The 20435-nt window shown below is 47.0% G+C and overlaps 1 protein-coding gene across 1 annotated transcript in view; it reads left to right on the forward strand.

Annotated features, from left to right (window-relative positions):
* Positions 1–20435, forward strand: part of PHAX (phosphorylated adaptor for RNA export) — a 51202-nt gene that overhangs the window by 24484 nt on the left and 6283 nt on the right. Inside the window, exons 3-4 of the mRNA XM_082261984.1 lie at positions 1486–1606; positions 3341–3424. Of these exons, the coding sequence (XP_082118110.1) occupies positions 1486–1606; positions 3341–3424 (205 nt within the window). The remainder of the gene's footprint in view (positions 1–1485; positions 1607–3340; positions 3425–20435) is intronic.

The following is a 20435-nucleotide window of genomic DNA, read 5'->3' on the forward strand; positions in this document are numbered from 1 at the left end:
TGCGTTTCCCACCCCTCATGTTTGCACTGCTTTGGGACGTCCCCATATGTGACGAATATGAAGAGGCGGCGACTGTCGGAGGACGTAAGAGAAAACGGAATTTTTGTAAAATCTTACCTGTAAAATTCCTTTCTCTGAGTCCTCCGACAGTCGCCGCCCCCGCCCCTCTTTTGGGGTTTGAATGTATACTCTACTGCTATTCCACTAAAACTGAGATATGGTTGCAGGAAGTAGGAGGGTATTGACTGAGGGGACCACCCCTTGAGGGTGGGATATGTTAAAGCTTTATTGTTAACATATTCTGTTGCCTAGCTACTCCTTCGGAGCAAAGTCTAATACCCCCATATGTGACGAATATGAAGAGGCGGCGACTGTCGGAGGACTCAGAGAAAGGAATTTTACAGGTAAGATTTTACAAAAATTCCGTTTTTTTTTTTTTTTTTTTTTTTTTTTTTTTCTTACCTGATGTTTAATTTGCTTAGATTTTGCCTTCTCTGGTTCCTCTTCTTTCTCCTCCCCATTTTCACTACATAGATTATTCTGGACCCAATGATGTCATCACTGGATCTCTTTGCTTCTTTAAAGACAGTTTACACCAGAACGTGCACGTTCTCGTGCGGTGTTTTGGCAGCCCATTCTTTTGAATGGGCTGCGAAACGCACAGGACTGTGATCACCCATGTGATGTGATTCAGGTGCAGAAAAAAGGATCCTGCACCATTTTTGGTGCAGATGCCATGCGACTTGAGCCATACAAAACGTATGGCTCAAATCGCGCCGCACAGACATCGCCTGAGATGTGCAAAGGAATGCGGTGAGACTCCTGTGCGAATCACATGCGGTGTTCAGCAAGTACTAATGTATGTTTCAGGCTTCAAGGGGGTGTTGTCATTTTTTTTATAGGTGATGGTAATGTGGATATTGCCTTATTTATGCCTATGTTTATACGCTGGTATTTTTAGCTGAACTTGGCCCAAAGGAAACACTTCTGCCCAGCATCCTTCAATCTGAAAATCAAAGGAGCTGGGTAGAAAATTTTTGGACAAATAGCTGCTTCATCGAAATAAGATGCAGCCAGCCTTCAGGTGTTTTAAAAGCCAGGGGGATCAGGGGAGATTACTCCATTTATGCTTTTTAGCAAGGATGAGGGAGCAACTGACTTATCTTCAGCCTTTGGACCTGAACATAGCAGTACCTTGAAATATGTACCTATTTTGTCTGGAATTCCTCTGAAAAATAGCAGTGTACTTCCAAGCAAGTAAATAAGCTTAGTCATGCCTGTATTGTCTTATAGCTGTATATATGCACTGTTAGATCAACGGTGCTTCTGCCTCTGTTAATCTGAGATCTGGTGATGTCATTACTGTTTTGCTCAGTCTTCTCCTTGCTGGAGGCTCTGACATGAGAAAGCAAAGCCCTGCATCTACCAAAAGGGTTGCCCCCACACAGAAGAATGTTTGTTTTATATGCCCCTTTTATCTTGCAGACTCCGTGAACCTAAAAAAGATCTCATCCAGCGAGTTGTGAAAACCATTGGCACCAAAAAGGCGATAGAGCTCCTAATGGAGACTGCTGAGGTGGAACAAAATGGCGGACTCTTTATTATGGTAAGATTTAAGTTTATATTCTGTAAAAAAAAAAAAAAATTGTAACTTGTCCAACCCTACTGAATGTAAAGTGCAAAGTTCTCTAGTTCAGGGTTAAAGCACTGGAAACAGGGCCAGCAGTTATGGGGATACCTCTATAACTTGTTTTTAGTGGTTCAAACTTTGGGGGTGTCATCCTAGTATTGCCCTTTTTATACATAGGTTTTACTAACCTGGAGCAAGCATACAGTAAATGGAAGTCTGAAGAGTGTAAACTTCTGTCTCAAATTCTTATTCTGCGTGAAGTATTAACTCGCTAGGAAGTTCAGGTTGACAGCCATGTTGTTCCGTTAGCAGTAATATGTTAACCAATTCCAGCCCATGAATGTCCTATGACATCCTGGACTTTGAGTGGAGATATCTGATGCCTGCAGCTACAGGCATCATTCAGAGATCCTCCTTTTCAGCCAGCGATTCACTGCACCGCAAGAACAATCATAGCAGCAGTTCAGCCGCTTGATTGATCTTGCAGGCGGCGGGAGGGGATCCCCGTGTGATCGGTGAGCCAGAGAAGGAATCTGCTGTTGGCGGAAGTTCACCATAGAGAATACTGAGGACCAGGTGGTCCCCGGAAGTCTCTGACTCTTGAAGGCCCGGGCGCAATTATATGACTTCACGTCCAGCATGGCAATTGTAAATACTGCAGTGGACTTAGCTAGAAAGGCCCAGATCGTGTTTTTTGTTTTTATTTATTTATTTTTTTTATATATATATATATATATATATATATATGTTAGTCTTTTCTGCCTAGAGGAGAGATGTGGGGACTAAGCCCCCGTTCACATAGGAGGTTGCGGTGCGAGCAGCGCGCCGCTACCTCGGAGCGGCCGCCACGGACTTCATAACATTGAAGTCTATGGCGGTCGCCTCCGGGTCGCCCCAAAGAAGCTCCGGACCCTTTTTCTAGGTCGGAGCGACTTGTGTCACTCCTATTAGAACGGGTCTGCAGCTTCCCTATGGGAGGCGACCTGTGAGGCGACCAGGTCGCCTCACAGGTCGCCCTAGTGTGAACCGGCACTTATAGACCCCACATCTCTCCATAAAGAGGACCTGTCATGCTCTATTCCTATTACTAGGGATTTTTACATTTCTTGTAATAAGAATAAAAGTGATTAAAAAAAACAAACGTGTGACATAAACAGCCACCATTTTATTCCCTAGTGTCTGTGCTGCAAAAACACACAATGTTTGGGGGTTCTGATTAATTTTCTAGCAAAAAAATTATGAATTTTACATGTTGGAGAGGAGTGCCAGAATAGGCCCGGTATGGAAGTGGTTAAAATGTGACATTTCGTTTTTATCATGTGGCTTAGATAGATTTCCATCAAGTGCATCTGTGCCCAGATCTCAGTCTATAAGCATTGTAGAGAAAATTAATTTTCAAAATTCAGATTTGCAAGGCTGCCAGCCTTCTATTGTAAACAACCAGCAGGTGTCTCTTAGCTGTTACACTGAAACCTGATTCTATTTGAGAAAAATCAAGAATGCTCTAACCTCTCTAGCTGCTTTTAATATGAAGTTATTTATTCTCAAACATTCCCAAAAACCCCAACACAGTCTAGAATCAGGTTTTTTTGTTTTTTTTTTTTTTTTTACTGCTTGTTAACTATGCAAATAGTTTAATGTCTTGCCACAGGTATACTTTTACCCTTAGTTTTATTGTCTTCAGAATAATCTTTTCTGGTTTGGTTACAGAATGGAAGCAGGAGGAGGACACCTGGCGGCGTCTATTTAAATCTTCTAAAAAACACACCAAGTATTACATCAGATCAAGTGAAGGTATGTACATAACTAAAATTGGGGTTGAAAAAAAAATCCATAAAATGTATTATCTTGGCTAATGGGCCAGAGGTATAGTTTCACCTAAAACTATTTTAGTTAAATAGTTTTAATTTCATTTAAAACAGCACAGTACTTTATCTGCCATATCTATCTGCGGGTGAAATTGAGCCATCTATATATGGCGAGGCCATTACAAAGATGAACAAAGATTGCACCTTCTATTATATTCTATACTGTGTAGCACGCAAGCAGGTGTCTTCCTCCATATAATGGTTCAGACAGAGTTCGAGCTGGGAAATGGTGTAGAAATCTTACTGCCAGAAAAATTAGCTTGCCAGCAATAACTATGCTGAAGTATTATTGGCCTGAAGGATTTAAGTTCAACTTTGGGAACATGTTGTTCCACCGTTTTTTAGGGTGGAACATGTAACATTCCCAATGCTGCAGCCGCTGTGCAATTTATTTATTTATTTTTTTTCCTCTTCCTGTGACAGCAGTAAGGGGAGAAGTTCCCTGTACTAGTTGTCATTTTTTGAAATCGGCACAGCTGTGCGGGGCTCTACCCTACCCACTTGGCCACATCATTCATTCACACAGCTCTGTGTATGACTGAACTACAGATCTCGACATCCTTTTGTGGCTGTCGGTTTATAGTTCTCAATTAACTGCCATGGCGCTGTGGTAGTTCATTGATTCTTCCTGTCAGATTGTATCTGCCCGTACGGGGATGCACAGGCTCCAAATAATTTTTTTTTTTATCTGCAAAAATGTGTATTTGGTTTTCCCTATCGTTCATTGACGGACACAGTTCTCTCTGATCCATATCAGTAGGGTTATACTGCCCCCTACAGGAGTAGGACACTAGGCACCCTCTCTCTTCCTGCATAGGATGTCAGTTTTAATCTGCCTAGTCAGACTCAGGAGTAAGGACCTAGTTCCTTGCTGGGATCTTTGGTCCTGGCATGGAAGTAATTTTTTTATGTAGATTTTGTTTTTTTTAGCTAGTCTTTTTTTCTCCGGAAAGTTTTTCCTGTGCGATCTTCAAGCAATTATGCCGGGCTGGGCAACAGACTGGACCCCCATATCCTGTGGTCACCCCAGTCTTGCCAGCAAGCGCGTGCAGGCTTTAGCTCCGCGCTGGGTCGGCCACGACATAGTCCTCCTGGACAGGGACTGGCCCTGCGAGTTAAATATCTCGCCAGGACGCACATGTCAGGGTCTAGGCTTATGTCGCAGCATTCCTATTTGGCTGACAGCCCCCCTACTCCTGTGGCGTGGGGTCCTGTCATGAGATTGCTCCCGCCTGTGTTCCCAGTATGGTGAGTAAACGTCCCCTCCTTCCCTGGCGGATTTTGGGGTGGACGTGGGCCCTCTCTCTGGGATGGTCGGACCCTCACACTCCTGGGTTTCCCTCTGTCCTGTTGTGACCCCCCTCCTCCTGCGTGGGGGACTATTTTCGGCCTACCTTAGACTGGGGCCTGGTGTGCATGGGGGGCCGGGGGGTGCCGCGCTCGGTCGATGGTGCGGGGGGGTGGCCTCGGTCGGGCCCTCCAGGGCTGGATGAGGTAGTAGGGCTGGCAGGGGGTCCTATTGCTGCGCGGGGCCGCCATTTTGTTATAGCCTTGTATGCAGTTATGGTGGCGGCCATCTTGGGGGGATGGTTTTCGGCCATTTTGCGGTGGATTTTCTGCTGTAAAGGCCAGTGGGAGTGCCTGGAGGGGTTCTTTTGCTGGAAGGAATCCCTCCCTTCATCCTGGGCAGCTTCCTGGCTCACTATTTTCTGTGAGCCACCACTGGGACCCTTCTAATCCGATTGCTATCTGGGGACAGTGAGTTACTGAGGGTAGTCTCTCTCTCTTTGGGGGGGGGGGGGGTTAGTTAGCGCATGCCTGACCTTCGGCGGGCTCTGTAGCACTGTGGGGCCGCTTCTTTAAAAAAAAAAAAAAAAGTAATTGTTTTTGCTAATTTTGCTGGCAGGTTCCGTATGGACCCTGCAGGCCATGTATCCCCACCTGACCCCCTCACGGAGGCCGCAGGGCCTTCCGGATCTCCACTGTCTATCAATGCATTTTCGACAGTTTGGGAATCTTTAGGGCCCGGGTGGAGGTGCTCTGAAACGTTTCCCCACCTACCCCTTGCCTCCTCTGATGTCTCGGATTCTGACTCTGCCGCCGCAGACGTGGACCTCCCTGCCGGGTCTGGTACCTCGTGCCCTGTCTCCTCGGGTGATGAGAATGACATTTCAGGTGTTTGTTTCAGGTGGGTCTCATCTTGTTCTGCTGAGTCCTATGTTGCCTGGCTGGCTGTGTTTAGCTGCTGACTTATAAATAGTAGAACTTACCTGTCCAGCTTCACTGCTGGTTCCCTACTGCGCATGCGCAAAGCGCGCTGCACTTTGTAATTGGCCCGGCGGCGAAGGAAAAAGGAGGGGGCCGAACTTCCGAGGGACATTGCCGCGGCGCTGTCTCCCAGGAAGTGGGGAAGGGTACCTGTCAAAAACAGGCAACCATTCCCCCCCCCTCCCACCTGAAAGGTGCCAAATGGGGCACCGGAGGGGGGTAGGAAGCAGATCAGAGGAGTTCCACTTTTGAGTGGAACTCCGCTTTAAGTTCATTAATGGACGCAGTACCCGCCCCTCTATTTTGAGTTGGGTTGGTGTTAGGGCTGGGCGATAAATCGATTTAATCGATTTATCGATTTTTTAGTTTGGAACGATTTTTTTTTTTTAAACTCGAGTTTTTTTCTACAATACTTTTTTTCTGCCTCGGACCACCGCCGCGCCTGGATGTGACGTCAGCTGCGGGGCGGGCGGTGCGTCTGTACATGCCGTGGGCTTTTAGCGTGCTGTGCGGATCCCGGAAGCGCTCGGCTCATTGGTTGGCGTGAAGTGACATGTAGCTGAGAGGCGAGGAACATGTGGGTTGCGATGTCTGTTGTACTGCGCATGCGCTACTCCTGGTGAACTGGTATCGCAATGGTTCAGGATGACGGCGGTCCTCAGTGGTCGTTGGATATGGAATCCATCAGAATGGAAATCTAGAGACAAGACCCCACCGTGATCTCTGTGATCGTGGCCCTTGTGGTTGTGCTGGTCAGCCTGGGTGAGTTCTATACAGGAGTGTCAGGATACATGTGTCAGTGTACCAAGAGAGGAATGTATGGGAGGCACAGGGAGCATTGTGACGATACAATTACCTCATATATGTACTAATAGGCTGTTATTTCTTTCTTTATTTTATTTTACATATTTTAATTACTTTTTTTTTTTTATTTAACTTTATTACTATGACAAGGGAAGAAACACATCCCTTAGGATAGCTTGGGCAATGACAGGTACTCTTTATTGAGACATCAGACCCCTAACATCTCCCCTGCAATTCATCTGGTGAAACACTGATTGTGTTTGTAGCAGCCAGGAAATGGTGGCACCAAAATCAGAAGTGATGAAATCCTTGTCACTGCCAGCCTCTCACCATAGAGGAGATCAGGGTACGGATGTTCCGTCATCTTCTCTATGGGCAACTGATCCAAACAGAGTCAGACACACATATACAGCGCTTCTCCTTCTCCTCAGTCCTCCCTCCAGACTCTGCAGTCATTTTTTAAGTGCATTGGAAAAAAAAAAATCGAAAATCGAATCGAAACTCGAATTTTTCTTTAAAAATCGAAGATTTTTTTTTTAGGCAAAATCGCCCAGCCCTAGTTGGTGTTACTTTCTGACACTGCTTTGATACAAAACTGACATCCTATGCAGGGAGAGAGAGGGTGTACCCTCCGTGATTGCCCATAGGTGTAGCCAGAACTTTTCTGCCTAGTGTCCTACTCCTGTAGGGGGCAATATAACCCTACTGATATGGATCAGAGAGAACTGCGTCCGTCAATGAACTTTAGAGAAAAGTATTTTACGGTAAGTCGAAAAACCCGTTACCTTTTTGTAAAAAAAAAAAACACACATGCATCCAGAACAATTGTAAGATTCAATAGCCTGCACAACAGCCAGTGCAAAAACTGAATCCCAGAGAGACTCTCAAATCATAAAGGTAATCCAGACCCAATTGGCTGCAGATCTCGGCTCTAGCACTAGACAAACCAGAAGTCGCACACATGCTGCAACTTTGATGCCCTTTCAGAAGACGTGCCAAAACACACACGATTAGGCCTGCACGATATTGGAAAAAAAATATATTGCGATATTTTTTTTTCAACAATATATATTGCGATATTGAGGGACCCGTCAATCCAGGCTAAAGTCAACAAGGGATTTGGAAGGATGCTGGGAATGGAAATCATGAAGCATGCAGGCAGCCTTCTAAATTTTAATTGCAGATACAGGGCACTGGGCAGGGTTAATAATGGTATTCTCAAATCAATTACTCAGTGTAATTCAAAGTCTCAGTGACAGTGTGGAATCGATCGGATTATTCAGTGACTGTCTTTCTCACAGTGGTGGTAGGAGGCTGGAGCGGTGGACTAGGAGCCGGGAAAGGATCACAGCACAGCCGCATATTACACTGACTCACTCGTGCACTGCAGCCCGCCCCACACGTTCAGTGAGTCTCACTCTCCACCCTAGTTTTCTCAATGGCACATTCAGGGAACCAATCACGCCGTGAGTAGCGGCACAGCGAACCAATCAGGTGTGCAGGCACGCGTGATTGGTTAGCTGTGCAGCTGCTCACGGCGTGATTGGTTCCCTGAATGTGCCATTGAGAAAACTAGGGCGGAGAGTGAGACTCACTGAACGTGTGGGGCGGGCTGCAGTGGGATGGATGTGTGAGTTCTCCTCCGAGTCCCTGCCTAATGGAAGTCTGTGAGTCCTCCTCCGAGTCCCTTCCCCCTGCCTATGCAAAATATCGTGACCTCAGCGATATGAATATCGCCTACTGCCGCAGAACGATAGTCTATATCATATCGACTATCGTTCAGCCCTACACACGATCTAACAGAAGTCTATGAGAAACCGTAGGTAACCTGTGTGAAAACTGCAGGTACACTGTGCTGCTCAATCCCCCCAGGCTCCCTGACACAGGGAATCCCACAGACTCTCCTATTAAGACTAATGTAGATGTAAGGGTTATGCCCTCAGTCACTGAGCAGCTACAGATAGTGTAGCTAATCATATAACAGTGGCTATCTCTTTTATACAATACATAACCAATACTCTCCCCTTCCAGAAATCTGTAAACCTAAAGATTATTCAAAAGACTCAGTCCAGTTAATCAAGTCAATTTCATGCCCATGTCCGGGATGCAAAGGATTCTTAGTCAACCTGCATTGGCTTAACAACTTTTTGGGTTTCTTATCAGCTAGTGAGAGATGCACTACCACAACCATCAAGTCTTCAAAAAGAATAGGACAAAAACAGTTATTTGCAAGGCAATGAGCTTACCCCTTGGAACGTTCAATTTTTATAGCAAGCTACCACTCGCTCCAAATGCATTGGTTGGTGTTGTACAATGCCCAACATGTCTTTCTCTCTCTCTATGTCCGAAAAATGGGAAGCCTTACTGAGAGAAGTTCAATAATGCTGACAGTTACCTCTCGCCTGGGTAATGTTGGGGGGGGGATCCTACAGATAAATCCACCCTGCACTGTGCTGGTGTCTGCAGCTGTCACACTCACTGCAGAGCTTCGGCTCTTCTGCTTTTCTATTTTCCAAGCCCCTATCTCACAAATCCACTTCTTCAAACCACACAGGCTGTGCTGTAGGGGGCTCTCTACTGCCACCATAAATGGTCAGTCCTCAGACACAGAGCCGCAACCCCCCCCCCCTCTCTCTTTATTGGCTCACTGCATTTTATTGACAGCAGTGCGAGCCAATGGCGCCACACTGTTGTCTCAGCCAATGAGGAGGGAGCCGAGACACTCCTGCAACATTGCAGGATAAAGAGGGGGGCTCAGATAAATATTAGGGGGGCTGCTACACAAAGAAGAATTTTTATCCTAATGCAAAGAATGCATTAAGATAAAAAAAACCTCCTGCCTTTACAACCACTTTAACCACTTGTGGACCGGATGGATTTGCCCCCTTAATGACCATTGCGATTCAGCATTGCGTTATTTTAACAGAAAATTGCGCGGTCGTGCGACACTGTACCCAAATAAAATTGATGTCCCTTTTTCTTTATCGTACATCACGGGACACAGCCATAAATCATAACATATGGGTTATATAGCCACCTTCAGGTGAAGGACACTGGTAACCAATCAGACAGGATGTAGCCCTATATAACCCCTCCCACACAGGAAGTGCCTCAGTTTTTTTCACCAGTGTCCAAAGGCGAAGGTCACTGTGGAGAGTCGCTCCACATTTTTTTTATGTTTTAAAGAAGAAAGAGGCTTATGCTACATACCCCGATCAAAGATCACTGAATCTAAGGGGTTAGCGATCACATCAATCCTAAACAGTCAATGGACTAAAAAGATGGTACCTGAGCCCCGGGAAGCAGATGCAAGGTTTTGCCTGTAATGCTTTCCTTTTTAGGCGCTGGACCCTGGGATCCGGACCCTTGAAATACCAAACCCCAAAGGTGCTCCGTGCAGGGTGCTCTTCAGGTCCAAGGCCGTGGCCCCTCTAAAACAAGGGGACCCAGTCCTTGAAGGTCTCCAAGACCAAGCTTGCCGTGATGGGTGAAGATTGGATTCCTGTTTCATACAGAATCCTGCAGCAGTACTGGTGAGTCCTATTTAAAATATTTACACATCTAACCTTGAAGGTAAAAATTGCTGGCATAATTGCAGATTTAATTGAATATAGCCACAAATACAGGGGGTAGCTATAGCGTTTGCTGTGAGTATAATTGAGGCTAGATAAAGGTGCCTATCAGTGCAAAAATTGCAATACCAAAATGATGGGTAACAGTTGTAATAAATAATCCTGAGTTACTGTACTGTAGATAATCCTAAAAGTGCTCATAGTGCATAATTAGATAATTTATAAACACTCCAAAGTGCTGGGTGTGTTAATAGTGAGAAAAATCTATAAAATACAAAATAATCATATGAGATGTGTGCACCTAAACAATAACATTAAATGCAGCACATATGCAATAAATAATAGCAAATTTTGGATAACTCTATGGTTCTTGATAAGGTGTTGAATAATAATGAAAACGAGGTGCTCAATAAAACATAAAATGACTACAATAAATTAGGCTGAATAACATATCAGTGCATAGTTCAGAGAAATTCATAGTTACATAGTAGGTGAGGTTGAATAAAGACAATAGTCCATCCAGTTCAACCTGTGTAGGTGTGTGTGGCTGTAATCATCTAACATAGCCCTTAATGTCCTGATCCTTGAGATGTAAGTCTAAAGGCCCGTACACACGTACCGATCGTCGGCATACAAACGTCGGTGGACGAAGGATCTGCCGATTGTACGCGTGTTAGTATGGTGCCTCCGACAGATGTCTGCGCACAATCCGCGGACAAAAGTCTTTCTTGCAAACATGAAAATATTTGTATGCCGACACCAGAACGGACGATTGTTCGCCTGTCAGTACACAATTCGGCCGACAGACCGCAGATTTGCAAGACTGGGCATGCTCAGAAAATAGAAAACACAGGGAAAGTTAACCATTACATGACATCACTTCTGCAGTCGGCGGACAAAATTCTTGTGCTGTCCTTGTGCTGTCTTTGCACTTTTCAGCAGACACCGACATCCCGGGGAGAAAAGAGGAACATTTGTAAGCCGACCATCGGTACGTGTGTACGGGGCTTTAGAGTCTTTTGAAAGCCACCATACTACTCTCCACTCGTGGGCTCCTTCCTGCTGGCGTTTTTGTTTTTTTATACTCATGTATATTTTAAAAAGTTAAATAAAGCCTTAAAAACTTTATTACACCATCTGGAGCCTTCTTTCATTCTATAACCTAGCCGGACTCACGGATGGAGGTTAACTAGGAGGTGACAGTCCGGAGTATTGGGGTACTACATCCCTCAGCGGAACCTATCCTGGTCCAGGTGGCCAAACAATCGGTACCCGGTCTTACTACTATATGGTATATAAGACCCATTCTATCTGGTGAGTGTGTTATTTTACTACCTTCCACGGTGGAAAGCAGTATCAGCACCGTACCATTTGGAAGTTGAGCACAGAGCACCTGCACTTTATTTGCACTCAAGAAATACCAGCCTAATTTGCACTTCAAGTCACCCATGAACTTTATTTTTATGAGGATTTTCATGAACTCTTTTTGAGCACTGATTGAATACTCATCACAGTAATAATTAGGGATGCACCGAAATGAAAATTCTGGGCCGAAACCGAAAATGCAGGATGCCCTTGGCCGAAAACCGAAAATTACTTTTTTCCCCCAATGGGTTTTAAAATAGAGGGGCATGCGCCACAAACAGGCAGTGACGTACACCTGTAGCTGCCACCCTGTCGCAGTATATGTACTGTGACGGCTTAGCAAGTGGTAAATTTAATTAAAATAGTGAAATAACACTCGCGCCAAGAAAGGTAAAAATTGTGTGTGTAAAGCTGCGTATATATAAACGAAGGACTGCTGCTTTAGACAACCCGCAGGGGTGGGCAGTGAAAATAAATGTAATACAGATATTACCAACAGCGCATTTCTCGAAAAAAATAAAGTATCTGTGGTGGGTGGTCTATTGGGTCAAGACAATTGATACCAAGATATGTTGCATATAAAAATACTGTTGCACATATAAATCGTACTTGATAGCCTATCAGCTACCTGTCCCTGTTACCTAAAGTGCATATAACATTGCAACATACATATAAAGTGCTTAAACAGTGCATAAAATAAGTGCATTATTGTGCAGCCAATACCAAGATTATCATGTGATATTATTAACAGCAATATTTGAATATTAGAAAGAAATGTTTGTGTTTTTATAAATGTCTGTAAAAAAACGTCTTAGTTTCCTTGAAATTCATAGAAGAAAATGGTGATAAGTGTCCAAAGAGTCCAAGCAATAAATACAGTATTAATGTCCAATAAAAAACGGTCAGATGGGAATTTCTAATAGTGCAGTAGTGGTATCACCCTCCGTGCTTGTGCAATATAGTGTAGGCAATTCAAACTCACCGTAAGGTGTTGACCCCCAATACCTTACGGCAAGTGGGTGAGTAGAGCTTAATAATAGATGTCCACCCGGGTCCCATCTCTCCGCGTCCGGGTGGTCCTGGGTTTCTCCTTCCAGCCAATCAGTGGCCTCCCCTCTACCTGTGCACCCAGATAACGTTGTCTGTGCACAGCGCCGTGTATGAGGAGACGGACGTGTCTGCAGTGTACAATTCTCCAATGTAGTCTGAGGACCCAATAGACAACCCACCACAGATACTTTATTATTATTTTTTTCTAGACATGCTCTGTTGGTAATATCTGGTTAATTTAATTACCAATGATATTTGTATTATGCAGCATGAGTTTGCACTAATGCAGCACAAAGGGGTTAATTAACTGCCAGTGGTCGGTCACTAATGCATCAGTGACCAGCAGTGGCAATACATTAACCCCCTCATGCTGCATAATACAAATACCATTGGTAACCTCGCCTCAGCCCTCCCCCTCACCCTCCCCCCTGGTCGGCACCTCCATGTCGCAGGCAAACTCTCCGCTCCGCCTGTGTCCTTCCTTTCAAAAGGCCTGCCTCTGGCCGGCCTCTCTGTGATGTCACTACTACGACTATGTGTATGAATAAACTAACACACCGGTGCGAGCGGCCGCTAATGGCTATAACTAAGTGAGCCCTTCACTTCCCGGTCAGCGGAGATACCCGCCTGAGAGGGAAGTGAAGGGCTCACATAGTTATAGCTATTAGCGGTCGCTCGCCCGCCCGCCCGGTGTGTTCATTCATGCACATAGTCGTAGTAGTAACCGGGAGGCAGGCCGCCGGCCAGAGGCGGGACTTTTGAAACCTGCGCTGCGGCAGTCATTAATTTCGGCATATTTAACCAATTTTCGGCCGAAATGGAATAAGCCCATTTTCGGCCGACAATTTCGGTTGCCGAAATTTCGGTGCACCACTAGTAATAATTGCACTTCCAATCACTCATGAACTTTGCTTTTTTTTTTTTTTTTTTTTTTTTTTTTTACAAGCCTTTTTTTTATGAATTTCTCTGAACTATGCACTGATGTTATTCAGCCTTATTGTAATAACTTTATGTTTTATTGAGCACCTTACATAGTTACATAGTAGGTAAAGGTTGAATAAAGACAATAGTCCATCCAGTTCAACCTGTGTAGGTGTGTGGCTGTAATCTCACATAGCCCTGAATGTTCTGATTCTTGAGAATGTACGTCTAAGAGTCTTTTGAAAGCCACCATACTTCCCGCAGAAACCACCTCTTGTGGTAGAGAATTCCACAATCTTGTGGCCCTAACAGTAAAGAACCCCCCTCGTTGCCTGAGGTTAAAACGCTTCTCCTCTATCGCATTGTATGCCCTCGAGTCCTCATGCAATCCCTTCGACTGAACAGCATTTTTTCTAAACTGAGATCCCCATTGAGATATTTATAAATTGCTATCATGTCCCCCCTCAGGCGTCTCTTCTCCAGGGAGAATAAATCAAGCGATTGCAGACACTCTTCATAATTAAGGTCCTTCATAATTAAGGTCCTCCAATCCCCTAATCAGTTTAGTTGCCCTTCTCTGGACTCTCTCCAGCTCCAACACATCCCTCCTGAGGACTGGCCTTTGTTTTCATTATTCTTCAACACCTTATCAAAAACCATAGTTATCCAAAATTTGCTATTTCTCTTACGTCCTCCGACAGTCGCCGCCTCTTCATATTCGTCACATATGGGGGTATTAGACTTTGCTCCGAAGGAGTAGCTAGGCAACAGAATATGTTAACATTAAAGCTTTTAACATATCCCACCCTCAAGGGGTGGTCCCCTCAGTCAATACCCTCCTACTTCCTGCAACCATATCCCAGTTTCAATGTCTAGCTTGTCAGGAGTGGCTGGCTCTCTCTGTGCTGGGGCTTTGTGCCCCAGACTTTCTTCTTTTTTGATTTTTTTGTTTGAGTTTTCTCTCTACCTTTGCTTAGCTGTTCTTTTTGTCAGCATTAGTTCTTCTGATGAAGAGGATCATGCGGGCTGGGTCTTGGGCTGATCCCCCTGGTCGCAGGTCGTGGGTCAGTGGCTTCCCAGCCTGCCATCGAGCGTTCAGCCAGGTAACGCTCCTGGCACAGTGAACGACCCATCCCTGTTCGGTGCAGGGATGATTGGTGAGGTGGCTACCTCACTGGACGCTGTGCGGTTTCTTAACCCCCATTTTGTGCATCTTGTATGCGACTCTCCCTGCCTCATGTGCAGCGGCTTGTTCGCCTGTGCGGGTCCCCCACGCCATTGTAAGTGTATCTATGTGGGGACCTGTCTGTCTGGGGGGGGGTGTCAGTCTGGGACTGTGTAACCTGCCTCTGTTCTCACTGTTTGTCTCCCTATCACTCTGCTGCATGCTGTGGGCTGCAGGGGGGGGGGGGGGGGGAGCTGTGTGTCAGCTTTGTCAGTGTGAGAAGCTGTGTGCTGTGGGGCATGTTTTGTGGCATGTTTGGGCACTATACAGCGATCGCTGCGGCGATCTACCATGTTTTTTATATATGGATAAAATGTGTGCACTACTGTACTGTGGAGCGGCGGTTTCGGCGCCAAACAGCGCCATTTTGCCTACACTCGCTCCGACCGCATGTTCTACATGCATGGCGGCCATTTTCTTGTAGCCTCCCATAGGCTTTAATAGAGCGCCCTGGTCTCATCACTTCCTCTTCTCCTGGGTACACCGATCGAGGCAGCGGCGAGGGTCTCCTCAGGTTATATCCTTCTTATCCATTGCCTGTGTCAGTTTTATTGTCCCTGTGGGGGTCTCATTGTGCTTGTGTGTGGTGCGGTGGGCTGCGCTCGCCGCGCTTGTTAAAGGGGCAGTTAACCCTTTATTATCCGGCATTTGATATTGGGGCAATGGATTCTCAGGAGGGCAAATTACCTGCCACCTTGGTGGAAAGCCAGGGGACCGCTGTTTCCCCCCCAGGGGGGGATTTAGCCACTATTGTGGCTGGCCTTGCTGCTCAGGTGCAGATGCTGGTGGCTGCTCAATCTACTAAGAGACCCAGAGTTTCTCTTTCCTCTGATTCTGAGGGTGAAGGTGATGGGGCTGTTATGGCGGGGGTCTCCTTATCGGGGTCCCGCTCCTCCCTGGATCTAGTGGGGTCCGAGGTGGAGGCTGAAGTTGAAGGGGTTGATAATTCTCCCCCTGGCTCGCCTGAAGAGCTTGCAATCATGGATGAATTGATTGCTTCCATAAAACAAACGCTGCGTTTGCAGGATGAAGTGTGTCCCCCCGCTGCCTTGGCGGCTTATGGGACGCAGAGAAAACGCATGACGCCGCAGGTTTTTCCCTGCAATGATGATTTTCAGCGCGCTGTTAAGGAACAATGGCGCAATCTACGCAAACCTTTTGCTGTGCCAAGTAGGTTCAAGCTGCGTTATCCTTTCTCGCCTTCCACTGATGAACGGTGGTTTTCTGCCACCCCCGGTGGATCACGCAATTGCGGTTTTAAACAAATCCACTGCGATTCCTGCAGAGGATTCCCCAGTGTTCCGTGATGCCACGGATAGGAGATTGGAGTCTCTTGCCCGTCATACTTACTCTGTTACGGGTTCTATGCTTAAGGCTCTGTTTGCCTCTCTCATGGCGGCCCAGGCTGTCGCAAGTTGGACGCAGATGCTTAGGCGCGTCCTAGTGGCCGATTCGGCCTCGCCGGCGACCCTGGATACGGTGGATCAAATCCACCAGGGTGTCATGTATCTGTGTGATGCAGACTTGGACTTAGTCCCATTGGCTGCACGTGTGCACAGCGTGGCGGTGTTGTCTCGCCGCCTGGTTTGGTTGAAATGTTGGTCGGTGGACCAATCTTCACGTAAGACCTTAGCCAATCTGCCTTATGATGGGTCTCGCCTTTTTGGGGAGTCCTTGGATGTGTTGATTAAGGGGATCACCGGAGGTAAGAGCACTCTCTTGCCCCATTTCCCCAAGGCTAAGGGGGCTTCTGGGAAGAAGCATGCTAATTTTCGGCCCCCTCAGGGGTCCTTTCGTGCCTTTCGGTCGCACTACAAGGGCAAACCGTTCAAAGGTCAAGGCTCTCAAAAGAAGCCCTGGTCTGGGAAACAGAAGTCCGGTCAGTCCGGATCCGCAGCCCATAACAGTGCGGCCTGAAGGGGCGCCCTCACCCAGTTTTGGGGTGGGGGGACGCTTGCTCGGTTTTCTTCAACCCTGGTTGGCCCGCGTGCAGGACAGATGGGTTCAGGAGATCGTTCGATCTGGTTACAAGATCGAGTTTCTATCTCGGCCGGAGAGCAGATTTTTTCCCTCAAATCTTCAACTGTCTCCAGGGCGTTTACGGGACCTGCACCTGGCGGTGCGGGACCTGAGGGCTCAGGGAGTGGTGGTTCCGGTGCCTCATCGGGACAGATTTCAGGGGTTTTATTCCAATTTGTTCACCGTGCCCAGGAAGGAGGGCAAGGTTCGTCCAATTCTGGACTTGAAGGCTCTGAACCGTTCTGTGCGGGTTCGCAAGTTCCGCATGGAATCCCTGCGGTCGGTGGTGGCTGCCCTGGTTCCGGGGGAATTCATGGCCTCCATCGATTTGAAGGATGCGTATCTTCACATCCCCATTTTCAAGGGTCACCAGAGGTACCTTCGATTCGCCATTGCGGAGGATCACTACCAGTTCGTGGCGTTGCCTTTTGGTCTCGCCTCGGCTCCGCGGGTTTTCACCAAGGTGCTTGCACCGGTTCTGGCATTGAGAGCCCAGGGCATTTCTGTCCTGGGGTATCTGGAAGACATTCTGGTTCGGTCTGCGACCAGCCAGGGTATGGAGAAGGACCTGTCTGTCACGATGCAAACTCTGCAGGAGTTTGGTTGGACGATAAATTTTCCAAAGTCGACACTGAGTCCGTCGGTTCGTCTTCCCTACCTGGGAATGATCCTAGACTCGGTGCAGGCGAAGGTCTTCCTGCCGGAAGACAAACTCAGAACTCTTCAGGAGGAAGTCAGGTCCCTCAGGGACGTTCCGCACTCGTCTCTGCGGACGTGCATGAGATGTCTGGGGTTGATGGTCTCGGCCTTCGAGGCGATTCCCTTTGCCCAGTTTCACACGCGGGGTCTCCAAGTGGAGATCCTGTCCATGTGGGACAGGCGACCTCAATCTCTGGATCTTCAAATCTCGTTGAGTCATCGCACCAGAAGAGACCTTCTGTGGTGGCTCCAGTCTCCGATGGTGTCCGGGGGCAAGTCGTTTCGTCCTATCTCGTGGACGGTAATCACCACGGATGCCAGCCTGTCGGGCTGGGGTGGTGTTCTGGGCGTTCTGTCCGCCCAGGGAACTTGGTCGGAGGGGGAGTCCTCCCTTCCGATCAACATTCTGGAATTGCGTGCGATAAATCTCTGTCTTCATCGCTGGATGGACCGGCTGCAGGGCTGCCCGGTTCGGGTGCAGACGGACAATGCCACGGCGGTGGCCTACATCAACCACCAAGGGTTACACTCGGAACGCAGCACGGTGATTCTTGTGGCACCGGACTGGCCTCGCCAGTCCTGGTACGCAGACCTCGTGATTCTGGCGGTCGACGCCCCGTGGCGTCTGCCTCTTCGGGACGATCTCCTGTCTCAAGGGCCGATATACCATCCTGCTTTACAGTCGCTGGCTTTGACGGCCTGGCTGTTGAGACCGAGGTCCTGAAGGAGAAGGGTCTCTCCCCAGAGGTCGTTCATACCTTGATCTTCCTCGGGGAAGGTTTACTACCGTACTTGGAAGGCCTATTTTGCCTGGTGTGAGTCCAGGGGGTTTTCACCCCGCACGTACTCGGTTTCCCGAGTGCTGTCCTTCCTTCAAACAGGTGTCGATCAGCGTTTGGCGCTGGCTACGATAAAGGGTCAGGTGTCTGCGCTGGCCGTTCTGTTTCAACGTCCCGTGGCTTCCAACTCCTTGGTTGGCACTTTTGTTCAGGGAGTGCGGCATCTGGTTCCTCCTAGGAGGGATCCTCTGCCCCCTTGGGACTTGAATCTCGTTCTATCTGTGTTACAACGTGCTCCTTTTGAACAGATCAGGGAGATCTAGTTGTCTATGTTGTCCAAAAAGGTCGCCTTTTTGGTTGCGATCACTTTGGCTCGCAGAGTGTCGGAGCTGGCGGCTTTGTCCTGCAAGTCTCCGTATCTGGTTGTTCATTTGGATAAGGTGGTCTTGCAACCTAATCCTTCTTTTCTTCCGAAGCGAGTTTCGGAATTCCATCTTAATGAGGATATTGTCTTGCCTTCGCTGTGCGCGAAGCCTACACATCCAAAGGAGGTGAGACTACTTTCTTTGGATGTTGTTCGGGCGATAAGGGTTTACCTTAAATCGACTGAGTCTTTTCGAAAGACGGACTCCTTGTTTGTTCTTCCAGAGGGTCCTCGGAAGGGCATGGCGGCGTCGGCCTCTACCATCGCCAAATGGATCAGGCAGACCATTGAACAGGCGTATGCCTTGCAGGGGAAGGTTCCCCCTGTGCCTGTGAAGGCGCACTCTACTAGATCTCTGAGTACGTCTTGGGCCTGTCGTCATGGGGCTTCTGTAGCCCAGGTGTGTAAGGCGGCGACCTGGTCGACCGTACACACTTTCACAAAATTCTACAAAGTAGATGTTCAGGCATCGGCGGATGCTTCTTTTGGCCGCAAGGTTCTTAGTGCGGCAATTCCCTAGGGTCCCTTGTTGGGGACCTCTGGCTGTTGGGATGAGTTTTTTTTATCCCCTGGTTCTTTGTCTTTTCCTGGGTTGTTGCTCCTGTTGAGCAATTATTTTTCCTGTAGCCCAGCTGGTTTCCTTCCTTTGGTAAGGTTCCTTTCTTTGATGCGGAGACTGCGTTGCCTTTCGGCGCGGATGCGTTTCCCACCCCTCATGTTTGCACTGCTTTGGGACGTCCCCATATGTGACGAATATGAAGAGGCGGCGACTGTCGGAGGACGTAAGAGAAAACGGAATTTTTGTAAAATCTTACCTGTAAAATTCCTTTCTCTGAGTCCTCCGACAGTCGCCGCCCCCGCCCCTCTTTTGGGGTTTGGTTGTATACTCTACTGCTATTCCACTGAAACTGAGATATGGTTGCAGGAAGTAGGAGGGTATTGACTGAGGGGACCACCCATTGAGGGTGGGATATGTTAAAAGAGTTTGTTAACATATTCTGTTGCCTAGCTACTCCTTCGGAGCAAAGTCTAATACCCCCATATGTGACGAATATGAAGAGGCGGCGACTGTCGGAGGACTCAGAGAAAGGAATTTTACAGGTAAGATTTTACAAAAATTCAGTTTTAATGCTTATATGCTGCATTTAATGTTAGTGTTTAGATGCACCCATCTCATATGATTATTTTGTATTTTATAGATTTTTCTCACTATTAGCACACCCAGCACTTTGGAGTGTTTATAAATTATCTAATTATGCACTATGAGCACTTTTAGGAATATCTACAGTACAGTAACTCAGGCTTATTTATTACAACTGTTACCCATCCTTTTGGAATTGCAATTTTTGCACTGGAAAGGCACCTTTATCTAGCCTCAATTATACTCACAGCAAGCGCTAGAGCTAGCCCCTGTATTTGTGGCTATATTCAATTATATCCCTACCCTCTCTATAGCAGCTGCATTTGATATACAGTAAAACCTTGGATTGCGAGCATAATTCGTTCCGGAAACTTGCTTGTAATCCAAAGCCCTCTTATATCAAAGCAAATTTTCCCGTAAGAAATAATGGAAACTCAGATGATTCGTTCCACAACCATTTATTCATAAGTCTTTCAGTTTATAGTCTATATACAAAGATAATAGCAATGTGATAGGTTGTGTCATCATAAAATGTCCATCCACAAATGGCACCTCCACAAGGGGATTAGAAGCAAAATCCAGCAGGAGCTACAGAGTATAAAAGAGAAGAGAGGCGCCTCTAAGTGTAGCAATATGGGGACATTTAATGAAGGTACAACATTTAGCAACT

Source organism: Pelophylax lessonae (genome assembly GCF_965119305.1).
Source record: "Pelophylax lessonae genome assembly, chromosome: 1".
Lineage (NCBI taxonomy): Eukaryota > Metazoa > Chordata > Amphibia > Anura > Ranidae > Pelophylax > Pelophylax lessonae.